Below are 16,971 nucleotides of genomic sequence, written 5' to 3' on the forward strand. Positions count from 1 at the left end.
ACCCCACCTTACCCTGCCTGCCCCACACAGCCTCTCCCAAACCCTCTGCACAGACATCCCATGGTCTCCTCCCTGCTCTCCATACCAGGTAAGGGAGCTCTCCTGCCTGCCCACAGGAGCAGTGTAGGAAGCTCTTGGTCACCTTCCCGGTGCCACCCAAGGTTCAGTGAGATGAGCTTTACTGCAAGTGTGGGTTCGTGCTGTGAAGAGGAAGAGGCTGCACTTTGCTGTTAATAGGAATGACCAAGAGCACCCAAAGGTATCAGTGTACAGGTGTGAGGGTGACTCACTAGGAAAGGACAGACCTGTTAGTGTCTGCATTACTGATGGAAAAGTAAAACATCTCAACCGCTTCATCAGACAGATGGAGACAGTCCGGTGTGGGGCTTCATCCTGACCACTGAGTGACATTGGATATAAATCCTAATTTTTCTTGGAAGCCTTTAAAGGTAGCTGATGGCTAAACAAACACTCCTTTTGTTCCAAAACAGGAAAACCAGCCCCAAACTGGCACTTTGCCCTCACTCAAAAAGACCAGGGTTAGAGCACTCAAATATCTTGCAATCAGATATCACCTCCAGTGAGCTGAAAGTCCAGAAATGTGTCAGGCATGTTATGTCATTGTGTAGGCACCTCTGCAGGAAATCAGCCCCAGGGCAACGTATCTGCCTGCACACGTACCTCTGGGCATGAGCACACACATGACAGCAGCAAGAATTCACATCGAGTTTATTGCTGTTGCTATAGCCCAGATTAAATACTTGAACATACGAGGTGGTACAAGGTGTGAAATGCAATAACCTACAAAGTCCAGAGGAAATGAGTATAGCAGCATCCATGACTGCCTGTAAGGCAAGGGCTACGTTATTTCTTATGTTTCTCAGGGAACTGAAATTGTTTGAACAAAGGCAGGGAACAGAGTCTGCAGATCATCATTTTCTCCGCCTTCAGCGATGGCCCCTCTACACAACACTGAAGCTGAAGAACCGCACAAAGACTGAGAACCGTGAGAGACAACAAGAGACAAGGGACGCAGGAAGATTTATTTTCTCATCCTCTCTGAGACATGTCCACTTCCATGACTTGGTGTGGGCAAGCAGCAGCAGGACATCACTCTGCAAGAGGATCCAACCTCATACCAGTCATGGTAGGGGAGAACATGACCTTTGGCTGTGCTGGTGTGTTTACCCTTTCCTACATCCCCCAGGATTTACATGCTGTGCAGCCACTGCCATACTCTGCAGCTAGGGTATTCATTGTAACCTAAGAGTTATCTTGCCCTGGCGCTGCATGCTTTTATTTCGGGCTCCGGTTAGGGCTGCGATGACGACACTCTCCTCAACTTGAAGGGGCATTGCAGGAGCCAAGACTCCTCCATCAGCGGTACTTGCCCTGTCTTGTGCTCATGCCTGCCACTGTTCCCGTCGCAGTGACATGGTGTTGGTGTTACTGGCCTGTCCTGCCTTGGCATGGAGTGGGCACAAGAAAGAAGTAGAAAATGCACCTGTGGCTTTGCAGATCGCTTGCAGGCACACCTCTCCTGAATGCAGTGCTCCTGGAGCTAATGCACTTTCCCTTAGCATCCTCCCTCACACACGCCTAAACACAACGGGTACATACGCATACAGACACCCTGCCTCAAACACACGTAAAGATTCCCATACTAAATACACATAAAGTTTCCCACTACTTAAACGCCACACTCACGCACTTGCCTGGAGACTGAGATAGTCACAGACCTGAGTCCAGCTGGGATACACCAGCCTATGGCTTTATACGGCCCCGCTCACAGGAGTAAGATTCATACTTCTATACTTAAGTGCTACAATATCCTTTCTGCTTTTGCAGAAATCTACGGAGCAAATACATAACCACGTTGCTCTCTGCTGTTTTCACACCTCCCCTCTTGTGACCCAGGGAAGACATGGACCCTTCCTTCCCAGACACCACAGGCAAGGCTTGGCATCAGGCTGGTGCCATTCTCTAGCCCATAATCTTTTGGCAAACCGGAATAAGGAATCTCGTTCATGGTAGGTGGGCTCCTGAAGAGCCCTGGAAACCCCCTTGGACTGAAGAAGAGATATTTTCTGAGAGAGATGGGAAATCCTCAGCCCTTTGAAGGTGCCAGTCAATTACCACAACAGTCATCAAACAGTGTAAGTGTTGGAGACTTAAGTGCTTGGCTTTTTTTTTTATGGGATGCAGTCACCATCCAGCCAGCACATTCCCACCTCTTTTTTCTGCAGGCATCCCCAGTTGCTAGCTGGGCTGTGCACTGCCAGGGATCACGTGCCGTTAACATCATTTTAGAAGTGGGATATGACATATTTGTTGGGCAAAAGAGCCGTCTGCCACCGTCTTTCCCTTTTAAATGGCATCCATAAAGCCACACAGACAGGAGAGTCTGGTGAGACACAGATTTGGAGCCACCTCCCAGAAGTGGTCGGATAAGTAGAGGGGACATTTAGCTATAGAATACGGGTTTACGGAGCACACGCACCACGTTGTATGTGTTCAGCCCTGGTGCATCAAACCCAGGAGACAAACCCTGGCGATCGAACGGGTAAAAGTTAAAGAGCTGCCCATTCTGGGTCTCCAGTGAGATGGAGGCAGAGCCTAGGTGCAGGACACAAGGGAACTCCTTATCAAAAACAACTTGGAAAACACGATCTTCCAGGTGGTGGAGCTTGATTGTCCGGTACTTTTCAGGAATCAGCTCTTCCACATGAGGCCCAAACTGCTGCATGACCAGCACCCCACCAGGTCCAACTTTGATCTCATAGAAAGTCAGGTTGGAGTAGGTATAGTAGCCAACATAAGGGCCTGGACTTGGAGGAGGAATCAAGCTTTTCTCTGCCTCTCTGAACGCTGTCTCCATGGCAGGAATCAGATAGTCATATGCCTGAGTCACGATATCTCCACCCTGTGGCCTCGGCCCCGCCATCAGTACAATGAAGCTCAGGCAGAGCTTGGGGATGAGTGAGAAGGTGGCTGAGTAACCGTCAAGGTCTCCATCCTTCCTAATGACATCATATCCCAGTTGCTCATTAATTTCCCAGGGTGTGCCGGTCTTGTTTGCGAAGTATTCAGTGGAGCACTTAAACAGAGGGGTCAGCATTGTCTTCACTGTGTCAGGCTCTAGGAGACGACGGTGGTAGGTGCCTAAGAAGACCATTGCCAGCTTGGCGAGGTCGGCAGCTGTGGAGTACATCTGGCCAGAAGGCCTGTACCAGCCCAGGTCATAGAGAGGGGCTGGCTGCCGGCTGCTGTAGAAGCCCACAGCCATCTGGGAGCGGATCGGGGGTGTAATATCGAAGCCAGTGTCCTCCATGCCCAAGCGGTCCAGGATGTTCTCTGAGACCCAGCGCTGGTATTGCCCCTCAGCCGCATGGTCGGCTAGCACGTGTGCCATCAGCGAGAAGGCCAGATTGCTGTAGTGGCATCTGGAAAGGAAGAGGAATATATCTGGATCAGCCTTACCTCTGTGGTACGGTGTGGGTATGGCTGGGCAAAAACACCAGCCGTGTGTCTCTACTCCAGGGACAAATTCTTGGTTTGTATCATCATTCTCAGATGACACGCTAAAGAGAGAGGAGAGCTGAAGGAGGCATGGAGAACAACCAGATGTTGTGGCCCTGAGTTGTTGTTAAGTCAAGAAAGAAAAGTTCTGACTTATTATGATTCATCACCGAGCCATATATCCATTCCTTTTAAGAGCAGTTGAGAGTTACAGTTGCTTACCTTGAAGGTCTCAAAATCCCAGGTAAGCCTTTTTGGAGATTTAAAACGGTATAACCACTTAAGCACCTCGGCTACTTTAAGATGGTAGAAGCACTTGAAAAGCACTTAAAAGTCTATAAAGCTGCATCCAGCAATGTTGAGTTATTAAAGACACCTGACTGTTTTAGTCTTCAATACCCATAAAGTGATTTTAATATTTATACTGGAATGAAGTTTAATGGCATGAAGACATGAATGGGCAACTTTTTTTTCAAACATATTTTCAAAATTCATCATGTTTTCAGCCTCGGGTTTTGTTGGTTTATTTTTACTTTTTTAATTGCGTGAAGCCACACATCTCACTATCTTCCTGAGGCCTATTTGGATTTATAATTATAATTATGATACCATCATAAATTTGGTACCACTTCAACCATTTCCAGTCCATCTAGCTGAATAAAAGCTTAACGAGCATTTATATTTCCACCTCGAGAATAAATATATTCTAGATCTAAAATTTTATATCTGAATGGAGCTGAATTTCAGCATACCAGGAAAACCATAAAAAGTTAAAATTGCCGTATCAATGAATGGGAATCTCCTTTAGGAAGAAGATCTATTAGCTGTGAAGTACATCCAGGAGCAGGGAGACAGAGTTAAAACGATCAACGTATCAAGTAATAAAGGGTTGAAAGACTCTGAGTGGCTGTCCTTATGCATCTTAATGGTGAGCATAATGTAAATACCAAAGAAGATGATGGTATTAAAGTCTTAAAATCGTTTAAGGAGTATCTATTGTAACGTACATGACATGGGACTACTGCAAGGTTGCTATGACTGAGCCGTTGAATTTTCTAAGCTTGCAGGCTTCAAGCCACGGCGAAGCCTCAGCAATCTTAGCCAAATTATTTCAGAATGCAATCCTATTCCCTAAAAACTGTGCAGATTTGGAAAGTTTTTCCCAGTTACTTTGAATGCTTTCCCCTGCCTGCTGTCTGCTGGATACTGTTCATATTTTTTGAGTGTTTGCAGCTTAGGTAATAGACTATATAAATTGTTACAAACATTAATAGAATTTATAGATAATCTAGAGACATGCAAGTGACTACAGCCATAGCATGATTTTAAGTGAAGTCTATGATGATTTAAACTGATTAAATTAAGATGCCTTTCCAGTTTTGAAAATCTGCATCTTTCACAGCTTAAGGGTTATTGGACCTAACTATAGCAGTTTAATGTGCCTCATCTAGTCTTCTCACTCAGGCTCTATACACATTAAAATAAAATAAAATAAAATAAAATAAAATAAAAATGCTGGCACCTCCAACAGTCAGTCACTCTTCCCAGGCTATGATGGGTGTATGGGCTGATGGTGAAACTCCCCGTCGGAATGGCTGTATCCTGTATCCATTGTGATGGATACAGGAATGTGTAGGAATGGCTGTATCCATTGTGAGCCAGGTGTATCCTTATTAGCCAGGTGAGGCTAATATGAGTGAAGAACGCAAACCCAGACCAAAAGCTCGTGAGCGAGTATACCTGACCTGGTTCCTGGATCAGCAACCAAGACATCGTCTTTCAGGAGAGCTAGAGCATCTTGTGTGTTGCCCTTCCACAGCAAGCTGGTAGATCGCAGCCTCCTGGGCAGACCTGCAGAAAAGAGGAACAAACAATTTGAGACAAATCACAGTCCAAGAAGCTTTGAGGCTGGTGAAGAATAAGCAAAAGGTAAGGTTCTATGGCAAGGTGGAAACAACGATGATGCATGCATGCACTTTTGCATAGCAAATGTGCTGCCAGGATCTCACACCAGACTGCTGGACATGGTATTTAAGTTGCGGACCACTAAATCTGGGTAATGTAAGTCCTACCCCAGCACCATCTCTGGGTTTCTACATTTCAGTAAAAAAACCCCAAACAAACCCTTGATGAATGATTACAAAAGCCCTGCATCCCCAAGAGTATTTTGGAAGAGAAGGGCATATCGAGTGCTGGGGGAAATCCCCATCCGTATTTCCGTGTGACTGTTCCCTTGACTGCAAAGGTGTGTTAACAACAGCCCCTTTAAACAGGGTTTTTTGTTCTTTACACCTCGCTACAAGGGCTTGAACTTCTCTGAATCATTCCAGGCTTGGCCTAAAGCATTTTTAACTTTTTTTGTTTGTTTGTTTGGTTGGTTGGTTTGTTAGCTTTAGCAAAATTTATTCAGGGTTTCAGAACTGAATTGGAAGTTTAAAGAACTGAAGTTCTTTTCACTTTTAATTCCTCAACACTGAGCATGGACCCCCTGGAAACATCTGGCCAGGACTTTTTAAAATGCCACAGTTCTTTGCAGGGGATATATGACTCACTAAGTCCAGCACGTGGATTACATCAGGAATGAAGTCCTCGTTGCAGTTTACAGCTGACTTTGATGTCAAGTTTAGGAGGAAATTGGGAAGGGCACATGGCAGAAAAACGACTTGCAGTTGTCTGCTCGGTGAGCACGTGCTTAATCATGGCAAAGCTGGATGAAGCCCTATTCTTTTGTAGCAGCAGCACCTGTTTGTCTCAGCTGGCCTGTCCTTGGGCTTTGGAGTGGAACAGAAGCATTTTTTTCTGCTTCTGGTCTGTGGGTGGTTATTTGTGCAGCTGAACGCCCAGATAACAGATGCGCTGAACATCTTCCAGTAGATAGTGAGCCATGATGACAGCAAAGAAAACGTGGCACCACTGGCAGAGTTCAACCGGCACCATGACAGCAGTGCTGTGCCTCTCTTGAGGTTCATTAGAAATTATAAACCGGGGAATGAGTGAGCATAGCAGAAAATCCACAGTCATTGATTTATACCTCATGGGCTGCTAATTGATGTGACAAGCGTGTTGTTAATAATTTACAATAGCATCTCAGACTGTCATTTATATTTGAAAATCATAGCGTTAACAAGCCAGAGCTTCCCTCTAGCAACGTGCCTGTGAACTGTTGAGGAGAAAAATCTTTGGAGTTACTTCTGTAATATGCAATGTAGAAAAAACCCGTTTATAACGAGGATATATTATAGATAAGTTTCCACTGGAAGAATTTAGATGAAAAAGACTTTACCGCATGTCATGCAGTGGCTTTGATCTTGACGCTAAGCAGAACGTATTCCTTTTGGGTTTTTGACAGGCAGGAAATGTAACGTGTGACCTCAACATTCATTTGACTTTCAGTTGGGATTTTGAAACTGTTTCTCCTTCTACTGAATTGTCAGGGTCCAAGATGGTTGGTGTGCACTTCTGGTGGGGTCTGGGAAATTTGGGCCACATTATTCAAATAATAATAATAAAAAGACATAGGAATGTAAAAGGAGCTAAGCAGGGGGACAAATCCAGCACAGGGCTGGAAGCAATGGGGTGGCTGCATGTTACAAGGCAGCATGCTATGACCGGGTATCCTTTTGACATATGCTTTCTACAAGTGTTTCTAGGGCATACCTCACACCTCAAGAGGTGGCAGGGAACAGCAGCAGGGCTGGGAGCTGAGCTGAGCCCAAGTAGCTGCAAGGAGCAGCCAGAGCATCTTCAGGTGCTTCTGAGAGTCAGAGGGGACCAGGCAGAGCTGGTGCCCCTACGGCCATCACCAGGCTGGCTAGAGCAACCCCTTACCTGCAGGGGGAGGGGCTGGGCAGGGTTGTACACACATCTTTCTGCCTCCTGCTGCCACTTGAGGTTGTTTGTCTGTTTTTTTCCAGATTTCAGTGAGCTCATTCCTTTTTGGGGAGTTCTTATGTTGATACTGGCTTGCTTCAGGTGATGCTGTAGCCTGAACCGAGGTACTGCAGCTTGCCTCCATGCTCTTTGGATCTGAGGTCCTAATTTTAAGGTATTTATTCTAGTCTGGAATAATGTAGGTGCTACAGAGTTTAATCAAAATGCCACATGAGATTTCATCACAGGCTCTTTGGCTGTTAAATTCTGGAATCTCTGAGTCAAGTATTAGCAGCTTTATTTACAAGAAAGGTTAAAGTTCTCCTGAGTCCTGTGAGCTCCTTGTACCTTAACGTAAGAGTTAACCAATTATCAAGGTAGCAGCAGATTAATAGTCTTCTGCCAGAAAGTACAAAGCTATTAATAGCTCAGGAATCCCAGATCAGGAACTACACTGACAGCTAAATTTAGCTTAGCAATCAAGGTCTATCTGTTCAAAGCAAAGAGGTTTGGTGCCACTTTGACCCTCAACTCTACATCTCAGAAAAATGAGAGCGCCCTGGGCTGGAGTGCAAAAAACTCTTATGCAATTGGAGCCTGATTTCAGGTCATGCTACCGTGTTGAAAGAAATACGTATTGACCTTGCATGGGAAAACCAGTTCCCCAGCCCACAGCACAGCTGGACCCCTTTCCTAGCAAGTGGCCTGGAGAAGAGTTTCCTTTTCTCACTTCACAAAGCTGCTGACAGCTTGCTTCCAAGGGTCCTGCCTGACCTCTCGGAAGTGCGAAGGCGCAGGGTCCATACTGGGAAATAACCTCAACAGCATCCTTGTTATCCCTGGAAGATGCCCTCTTCTCTCTGTGGTCCCTTTCTAGTGGCACAGTGGTGGGTAGGGGTAAGCAAATAGCGGTGCTGTCTCACCTGAGAGCTGGCTGGCCATCCTGCGCAAGGTAACCGGTGATGGCTTCAGTGGCATTGAGCCTTTTTCCAAAAATATCAGCCCATCTGCTGTGTATCTCTGTTCCGATTCTTTGAGCCTCCCCAGAGGGTTCTTAATAACAAAGTTCTGGGCATAACGTTCCAATGGGTCATCAAGAGACAAGACTTTTCCTTCCTCCCACATCTTGTACAACATAATCGTGGGGAAGATCTTGGAGACACTGGCAATTCTATCAAGGAACAAACATTTATAGAAATGAAGAATCAAGAAACCCATGAATCAAGAGGAACGACAGCCAGTACATGAGATTGCCCAACTGACCCACTGCCTGTAGCTTCACTTGCAACATCTTTGCTAATTCAGAGGGGAATGGCTAAAATGCAGGTCAGAAGCTTGAATTAATATCCTTAACTCTGGCCCCTACGACACAACCTTCACTAGTATCTCCCCAATAGTGCACTGGGCCACAGAACTTCTTCTGTGAGCTTAATAATCACATAAAGACATATTTCGTAAATCATTGCTTAGCAGATAGCATAACAAGTTGCAAGCAATTTGTTTTTTCCAAATTTACTGGAATTTTAAGGTTGAAGTGCCATAAAGTTTTACATTTCATAGTCAGAGCTGATATCTGGGTGGCTTCAGAACAGAATTCACAAAAGGGCTCCTGGAATGGGATTCCAGGTCTTTTTTGTTGCTTTTCAGAAATGGAGTCACGCTTCAGAGGGACAGCTGGGGGCATTTGCACTGTGCCACCAGAGGTGACATTCTTGGACTGGCACAAGACAGCCTAGAGAAAAGTAATTTACCAAGGATGTTTTCATTAATCAAGAATGAAAGTCAGAAGTTCAAAGATGATCAGATACTGTTGTAGCTCCGATCATAAATGATGCTGACTGGGGATAGATTTTGGGCTGGGGGGTGGGAGTGTCTGTGGTGCCGTTGATTAGTGCATTTGGCTGCTGACCAAAAGGTTGGTGGTTAAAACCCACCCAGGGGCATGTTCCCCTCTCTCTGCCAGTGGCAGGGGGGTTGGAACTAGATGACCTTCACAGGTCCCTTCCAACCCAAATAATTCTGTGGTTCTATGATTCTGGAAGAAATAGCATGAAGTCACCGATGCAGGCATTTTACCATGAGACAGAGGGGAAAAAAACATAATTGCAGCTGCTGAAAATTTCCAAAATTAATTGTATGTTCTGAGGACAACATTTGGTAGTCAGAGTGCAGCCCATAGGTTTCAGATGTAGCACAGTTATAAATCACTGAAAATAGATCTTTAAAGGAAGCAAACACTTCCTTTTATTTGTTTTTTAAACACACACTAAGATCTTGATGCTATCTAAAAAATAATGACCAATACAGCTTTGACTTCACTGGGAGAATGAAAAAGCATACAGGTCTACTTTATGTTTTCAGAGGATACTCTTCCCAAACCCCATTTTTTGCTAGACTGATTTTTTTTTTTTTCTTATGACACTGTCCCTTGGCTGTTCACAAAATCTGTGCTAGCTCTCCATCTTCAGATTTGTGCCCTAGGCATCCTCAAAGCATGGAGACAGCCCTAGTAAGGAATAGTATGTTTTTCAGGTTCTTCAGGGTGGTCACTGTTATTCCATTTTAAAATGTTGACAATATTTAAAAGTGATATATAATAATATATATGTTATATAATATAATATATATAATTAAATATATAAAATGTATTTTAAAAAAATCCAAAGTAAACAACTCGGTAAGCCACGAGCATATGATAATTCAGGGACTGGCTGAAGCATCATCTCGTGAAGTTTCAGGGTAACCCAGAAGGCGTTTCTGCAGTGGACCTGAGACCATAGAAGATGCAGCGGGTGCCAGCGGCTCTATATCCAGATATCACACCGCTACATGTGCATCTGCTCTTTTTCTAGCTCTCCCATGTGCCATCCATCTGTCTCACCTGTAAATAGTGTACTCGTTGGGCACCACGGAGGAGGGGTCTGAACCATTCTTCTTCCCAAAGTTGCCGGTCCAGAGCACAGTGTCGTTGTAGATAACGATGGCAGACATGGCAGGGATACCAGAGCTGTGAATCTTCTCGCGCAGCATCATATCTACCTGGAGAATGATGGGAAAACATGAATTTCCAAATAGTAACCTCCCCCTGTCCTTACCTTGACTCACAACCTCTTGTTGTATTTTCTCTCCCCTGTCCTGTTGAGGAGGGCAGTGACAGAGCAGGTTTGGTGGGCAGCTGCCCTCCAGTCAGGGTCGAACAGCCACATCTGCATATCCAGTGAAGGACCTTTACCCATTTCTAGGTTTACATGTTCTCTACCTCCTTGTTTCCCCATCTCCTTCCCCAGAGATGCTGAGGGGCAAAATACATATTCTCCCCTTTGCACCTTCAGAAAAGCAGCCATGAGCTCCCTCTCCCTCTGTTCCCATCTCCTCACGGACCTTCTCCAATGAGTCCTTCAGAATGGGGATGGGGTGGTCCAGCGGTACAGGTTCAGGGTAGCGGGGGCACATCTGCACAGCTTCTGATCTCACTTCCAACACAGATGGGACTGGAAAACATTTCAAAGATAGCATACGTGACCTTCAATAGATTAACAAGCTTTACCCTCACACCAGCAGTCAGCTCTCTTGCTTGCCCAACACTGAAGGACACTTCTGCATAGGAAAAGAGTCAATCTTGACTTGTTTCTGTCCCACATAAAACAGGGCTTGAAGAGGGCACTGTGCTCCGTCATGGGATGGACACGGGATGGGCAGGAGCTGCCATAGGCTTTATCTGGCTTTGCAGCCTGGAAGAGTAAGGAATTGGGAGTACAGAAGACTCTGTAGGGTACCTGACAGTGGGTTTAGACACCATGAAAGTGCCCTGCCTGTGTCTGGGGGAAAGCCTGAGCTCAGGTTCAGGAGGATGGAGTTGTCCCATGCATCTTATAGCCTTGGAAAATGGATATGGAAGTAAACTGTGAGTGCCACCTGAAATCTAATGCTGTGACAACAGCTGATGAGCTGTACACCTAGTATATTATCTGTCTTCTGAATTAGCTGTACCCTGCACATGCCAGAGACATATCTTAATTTTTTGTGGCAAGCAAAGATCATTAAACTCAGTGAGAGATAGGAACTCTCCTACTTGGAGGCACTATTTTCCCAGTTGATCCTAAGGTGTTCATAAACACAGCTCCTCTGCTCTGTAAGCTGTAAACAAAACATGTATTTATCTTTTCACTTACCAACTGAGCATGAAGCATTAGAAATACAGATGAGAAGAGACATGGCACTGTGAAAAACCTGAGATGAATGGGGATGGGTACACAAGAAGCCTACAGGCAGCCTCTGATACGCTGTGATAAAAATGTAGGGTCTAAAATCTTTTCAAGATACTGGTCTGTGGAGTACCTCTGGCACCTTCACCGTGGATTTTATGCCACCTTTGGGCTACGTAAAACTCTTATCCTGTTCTACTGTATATATTTCATCCTTGCACATACTGTGCCTTGAGCCTAACCATTGAGTTTGCCATAATCAACACAAGGGAATTCTAGTGTGAACCGAGGCTTGAGCCAATTCAAAGATCTAAGATTAGGGGAGTAGGAAAGGAGGCAAACCCGTAAGCTGGAGAATGTGGTAAGGTGTAAAAAAAACCAACCCCATTCTAAACTGGAGTGACTTTTACAACAGGATGCTAATGGAAAAGATAGAGAAGGTTAAAAAATAAATCTGTCTTTCTGGTGTATCAGTTAACCTAGATTAGTGCCAGAAGTAACGGAGCTCCTCTGAACATCAGCCAAGTTACATGGTACTCCATCAGCCCAGTGCTCATCTCCTCTACATGAGGAACGTGGCCAACAGGTCGAGGGAGGGGATCCTCCCCCTCTGCTCTGCCCTGGTGAGGCCACATTGGGAGTGTTGTGTCCGGTTCTGGGCTCCCAGTTCCAGAGGGACAGGGAACAACTGGAGAGGGTCCAGCGGAGGCTGCAAAGGTGATGAGGGGGCTGGAGCATCTCCCTTGTGAGGAAAGGCTGAGAGACCTGGGGCTGTTCAGCCTGAAGGAGACTGAGAAGGGATCTTACCAACGCCTACAAATATTCTAAGGGCCAGGGTCAAGAGGACCTTCCAACCCCTTTTTTCCAGAGTCCAGGCTCTTCTCAGTGGTGCCCAGCACCAGGACAAGGGGCAACAGGCACAAACTGCAACACAAGAAGTTCCTTCTGAATATGAGGAAGAACTTCTTTACCTTGAGGGTGATGGAGCAGGGGGGCAGGCTGCCCAGGGAGGCTGTGGGGTCTCCTTCTCTGGAGACATCCAAACCCGCCTGGATGGATCCTGTGCAGCCTGCTCGGGGGGAACCTGCTCCAGCAGGGGTTGGACACGGTGATCCCATGATCCCAGAGGTGCCTTCCAGCCCCACCGTGCTGAGATTCTGTGATTCCTAATTGTCCTTACACCAGCTAAGAGGAGGCAAATTTGTATGCTGTCTGGGGAAATGCTCTTTGGGAAAAAATGTCCACATGGGGAGAAAGTCATCCACGGTCTTAAAAATTTCTGAGCCAAACCATCACCAAGCTTAAAGATGACTACTCACCGGGCTCCACCTTGGGAAGGCTGTACTGCCACAGAAAGCAGCCCGTCATTGCAACAGACAACAGGAAGAAGAAGATGACCAACACATGAATCCACTTCATCTCCGTGAGGGTGAGCTTGAGGAGGCTCCGGCTGCTGGATGTCTGCTGTAAGCAGGAAAGTTATGGTATCAGACAGAGAAACCTCGCCTCTCGTGCATACCAGCTAGGTGAAAGAGGCACACGGCAGCACGGAATCAAGCTACGGCAGGAGCATGGACTAATTCCAGTACTATCGCAGCACCAGATCTGGGCATACCAGCCCATATGGAAATGACTGGAAAAAAACAGAGATGACTTCTTGTCTTTCAATGAGTTTTTCAAGACGTTACTCTCCTTACCTTGTTGGTTCTTGCAGAAGGACACCGTGCAGGACATCATCCACTCCTTTAGGCTCTTCCCCTCCCTGCAGGTGAACCTCATCAGCCAGGCTGACAGGATTCTCTGTTACAGCTCTTATTCCCTCCCTTCTCAACCATCACGACTTATTCCTGGATGTATTTCCAACCCCTTTTTTCCAGAGTCCAGCATCTGTTCATGGCAGCCACCAGCCAGATCATCTGAGCAGGTCCAGCTTTTAGAGATGAATGATGAATTTTTTCACCGTGTACGGTCCCTAGCCTTCTATTTTGTGCCTGTAATTCCTGTTATATCATGTACCATCTGCAAACTTGGCATTTACATGTTTTGGAAAACGGGCTAATATTTTGGGTTTGTGCAGCTCTCACAACACTGGAGACAATCCAGGTTGGTGATACTACCACAGAAATGTTGAAGAAAAACAAGGAACAGATGACAAATGATTAGGTGCCTAAGCATGAGCTGTGTGCTCATTCCCTGACGGTAGAAGGTCAATAGGGTGCTTTTGAAAGTTTGGCAATTAATGTTGTAAAACATATGGCCTGCCATTTGCATCCAATATGATCCACATTCCAAAGCTGTTTCAGGTTGTCTGGACTCACTTGTAGGCTAGACAGAATAAAACACTCCCTTTAGATTTCCACATGGCCCTTTTTTTTTTTTCGTTTTTGGAGATACAGGGTAGTTCCTACCAAAGTTTCTGCAGGTCGGTTGAGCCTTGTCGCTCACAACCAGGGCATCTGCAAAGCCCCTTCCAGACTGGCATGTGGCTCTGTAAGGATCTAACTGGGTAATCTAGGCTGCAGCTGCTGCAACTCTAGGTTGCAATTTCACTTTCTGTACAGTAACAGAAATACATCACAATTATTTCTGAAGCCTTTTAGCCTGTTCAGGCATTCCCGCATACATTTCTGAAGGCAGCTTACTTCAGGTTCTTCCATAACACAATTACAACTTCAAGGATGGCTGAAGACCATACAGGTGCCTGCAGATCCACCCAGATCTGACCCCCAGAGCACACAGACAGCCCATATTGCAGCCTAAGTGATGTGCTCCTAAGTAGGGGAATGCCATTTTGACACCAGAACCAGCTTGGTTTGGATATGCCAACCTCTTACAGGGCCTTAGTGGGCAGGAGATCATGCCCACCCAAGGAGAAGCCAGTGTATTGAGACGTCTTAAGCAGTCCTGTGCTGGCAGGCTCCAATTTGTGCTGAAGGCTGTTGCCTAGAGCTGCAATGAAATGCTGTTTTCCTGCAGCAAGGAGTGGGACAGGGCCCTCTTTGCCATGGAGCAGTCATGGGGTGACTTTCTTGGATTTAGTCCCATCATAATAAGGTGACCCCCCCACCAGCCGGCAGTTCCTTTGACCATTTTTCTGCCTTGCTTCACTGAGAAACCCTGATGGTCCCTAAAAGCATGGTGAAAGGAAAAGATTTTCTAGTATATACATCATCTCACGAACTCCAGAGTCCCTAGACCGCTAACTGAGGACCCAAAGATACCAACACCGAACTCCCATCCTTTAGTCCAGTCTCCCCTTTACATCTTGTGGGTGATGAGTGCCCCGAATGTCTCTTTTGTTCTCTGACCCATTATCTAGTGGCAATGCAATAAAACCGTGGCAATGCCATGAAACTAGAAACATGGATCTCTCTTTTATTGACAACGTACCAAAGATGCAAAAGAAGAATATTCATCACCCTGAGTAGCTGCTCTATCCTCTAAGCTACCTTTCAGAAAAAATACTACTCTTTCCCTGTACCTGGGAGGCTGTCAAAACAGATGGGTAGATACCTATAAAATAGGTATCAACAGCTGTATAAACAGCCTCCTCACGCTTCCCACTCCAGGACCTGGCTGGTGTCACCTCCCTTTCAGCTGGTTTCTCCATCGCACGTACGCTGCTCAGTGACCAGCATAAAGACAGCAAGGCAGGGGGAGAGAGGCTACCAAGGTCTCAGGCACGTGCAAATGAATGCAAACACGTGCAGGAGCAGCTTCTGGTGGGTAGGATAGCTGTATGCTGCCTTTATTCCCCTGATTTTTGAAAAATTACTGGAGGGGGGAAAGGAGAAACGGGGGTTTCACATCAACCATCCAGATACACTCTTGCCCCACCATACTCATCTGGGCAGACTGCCATGGACCTCATGAGCCGCTCAGGCACAGGCACAGCTCAGCACTGGTTAGGGAGAACCGAAAAAAACCCACCCCAGTTCCCTGCATGTACCATCACCAGAAACCATCTGGTCCCAGAGGCTGTTGTCAGGCACCCCAGTGTGTGCATACCATAACAAACTGACACCGTCCCAGCTCAGCCCCAGCAAGGGGGGAGCAGAGCACCTTGCCACGCTCCTAAATGCAGCAGGTGCTGCTCAGTCACCCTGGCTGAAGTGGCTGTTTTGAGCTCCCTGACAGCCCTGCTCCGGGTTTCCCTGTCCATTTGACCCATTCAGACCCTCCAGAAAGTGCTGATGGCTTCCCCCAGGCAAGGAGATTGACAGGGGTAGAATGGCATTTGCACTTAGTAAAGTGCCCGAGAGATTGAATGTTAATTCTTCCTAATGCTTCTCTGCTGTGCTGGTGAATCACAGCTGAAACCAAGAGGGCTGCATGATCTATTTATAGCAGCCTTCATCTCCTCCTGACATCTGAGCAGGAGGTGATTAACTCATGAGGTGGACAGTCCCTGTGTACCTCCAGCTGTCCCTCAGCAGGCTTGGGGGAGGGGGCGCAGGCTGGGCTGTTTGTGGGAAGGGGAGGTGAGGGATGTGGGGGACCTTAAGCCAGGAGCTCAGGCACTGTCTGGGCTTAATCCTGAACAGCCTCCTGGAGTTTCCCCACAGTGATAGACAAGGGAGTCGTTCCCAGCTAACGAGCTCCCTAGATGCAGATGGAGCTGGTGTTTTCTTTCCCCTTAGCTGCTGGGCACTCTGAAGGATGGTGGGAGGTCGTGATTTGCAGGAGATGAGCCTTACCTGGAGCTGTAACCCATCCATGGCTGCTCAGAAGTCTCTTCTCATGCCCTGTGCTGCCTGCCTCCACAAACAAAAGGCTCATAAAACCCTGTGATGAAGAGAAAGAAGTTACTGCAGGGAAAAAAAGGAGTCAAAGCAATGAAAGAAGCCCAGAGTAACAAAGCCCAGCTCGGGTAAGCAGACCAACAGGGGAGGACTAGTTTTGGACAGGGAGGTAGACCACAGCAACCACATGAGGAAAGTCCTCAGTAACACCTTCCCTCTGGTTTGGCAGCACCTTCTTGGTTGCAAGGGGCTGGACCTGAGCTCTGGGACTGCCATCCTCACCCCCCCTCCCAAACTGGAGCTTTGAGACCTTCAGGGCTGACACATTTCCATTGTGCCTGCTCTGCAGGGTCCTTCAAGTCCTCTCCTCAGTCTTGGCAATCACAGGCAGCCAAAAAATGGTGTGACAGTTTTGGAAGTGCCAAGATAATGGCACAGCTGCCATTCTTTGCATAAAATTTCCCTCTTGTCTTGCTACCTGGCAGCAGCAATTCAATAGGCAAACCCCACCGTAAGAGCTCTTACCAGCCTTGCTGCTACCCTCCGGCTTCCAGCGCTGACGAATGTGGGACTGCCCTGGTGCTGCAGATGTTAAGAGCATCTGAAGCACTAATCCCAACAGTCAGCTTCTCTGA

At 46.7% G+C, this 16,971-nt stretch overlaps 1 protein-coding gene across 2 annotated transcripts; it reads right to left on the reverse strand.

Moving 5' to 3' along the window:
- Positions 1-712: 712 nt before the first annotated feature.
- LACTBL1 (lactamase beta like 1) lies at positions 713-16,956 on the reverse strand. 2 transcript variants are annotated; one of them, XM_037381898.1, is made up of 8 exons: positions 16,862-16,956; positions 16,292-16,379; positions 12,914-13,055; positions 10,771-10,880; positions 10,271-10,428; positions 8,313-8,560; positions 5,265-5,370; positions 713-3,443 (listed from the first exon to the last, which is right to left on the reverse strand). In XM_037381898.1, exons 2-8 carry the CDS (start codon positions 16,310-16,312, stop codon positions 2,465-2,467), a joined length of 1,764 nt encoding a protein of 587 aa, XP_037237795.1. In that variant the 5' UTR covers positions 16,313-16,379; positions 16,862-16,956; the 3' UTR covers positions 713-2,464. The 2 variants fall into 2 exon arrangements, with proteins under 2 accessions (XP_037237795.1, XP_037237794.1); XM_037381897.1 differs by having other exon boundaries at positions 12,914-13,058.
- Between the last annotated feature and the right edge of the window lie 15 nt (positions 16,957-16,971).

This window comes from Falco rusticolus, chromosome 3 (genome assembly GCF_015220075.1).
Source record: "Falco rusticolus isolate bFalRus1 chromosome 3, bFalRus1.pri, whole genome shotgun sequence".
Classification (NCBI taxonomy): domain Eukaryota; kingdom Metazoa; phylum Chordata; class Aves; order Falconiformes; family Falconidae; genus Falco; species Falco rusticolus.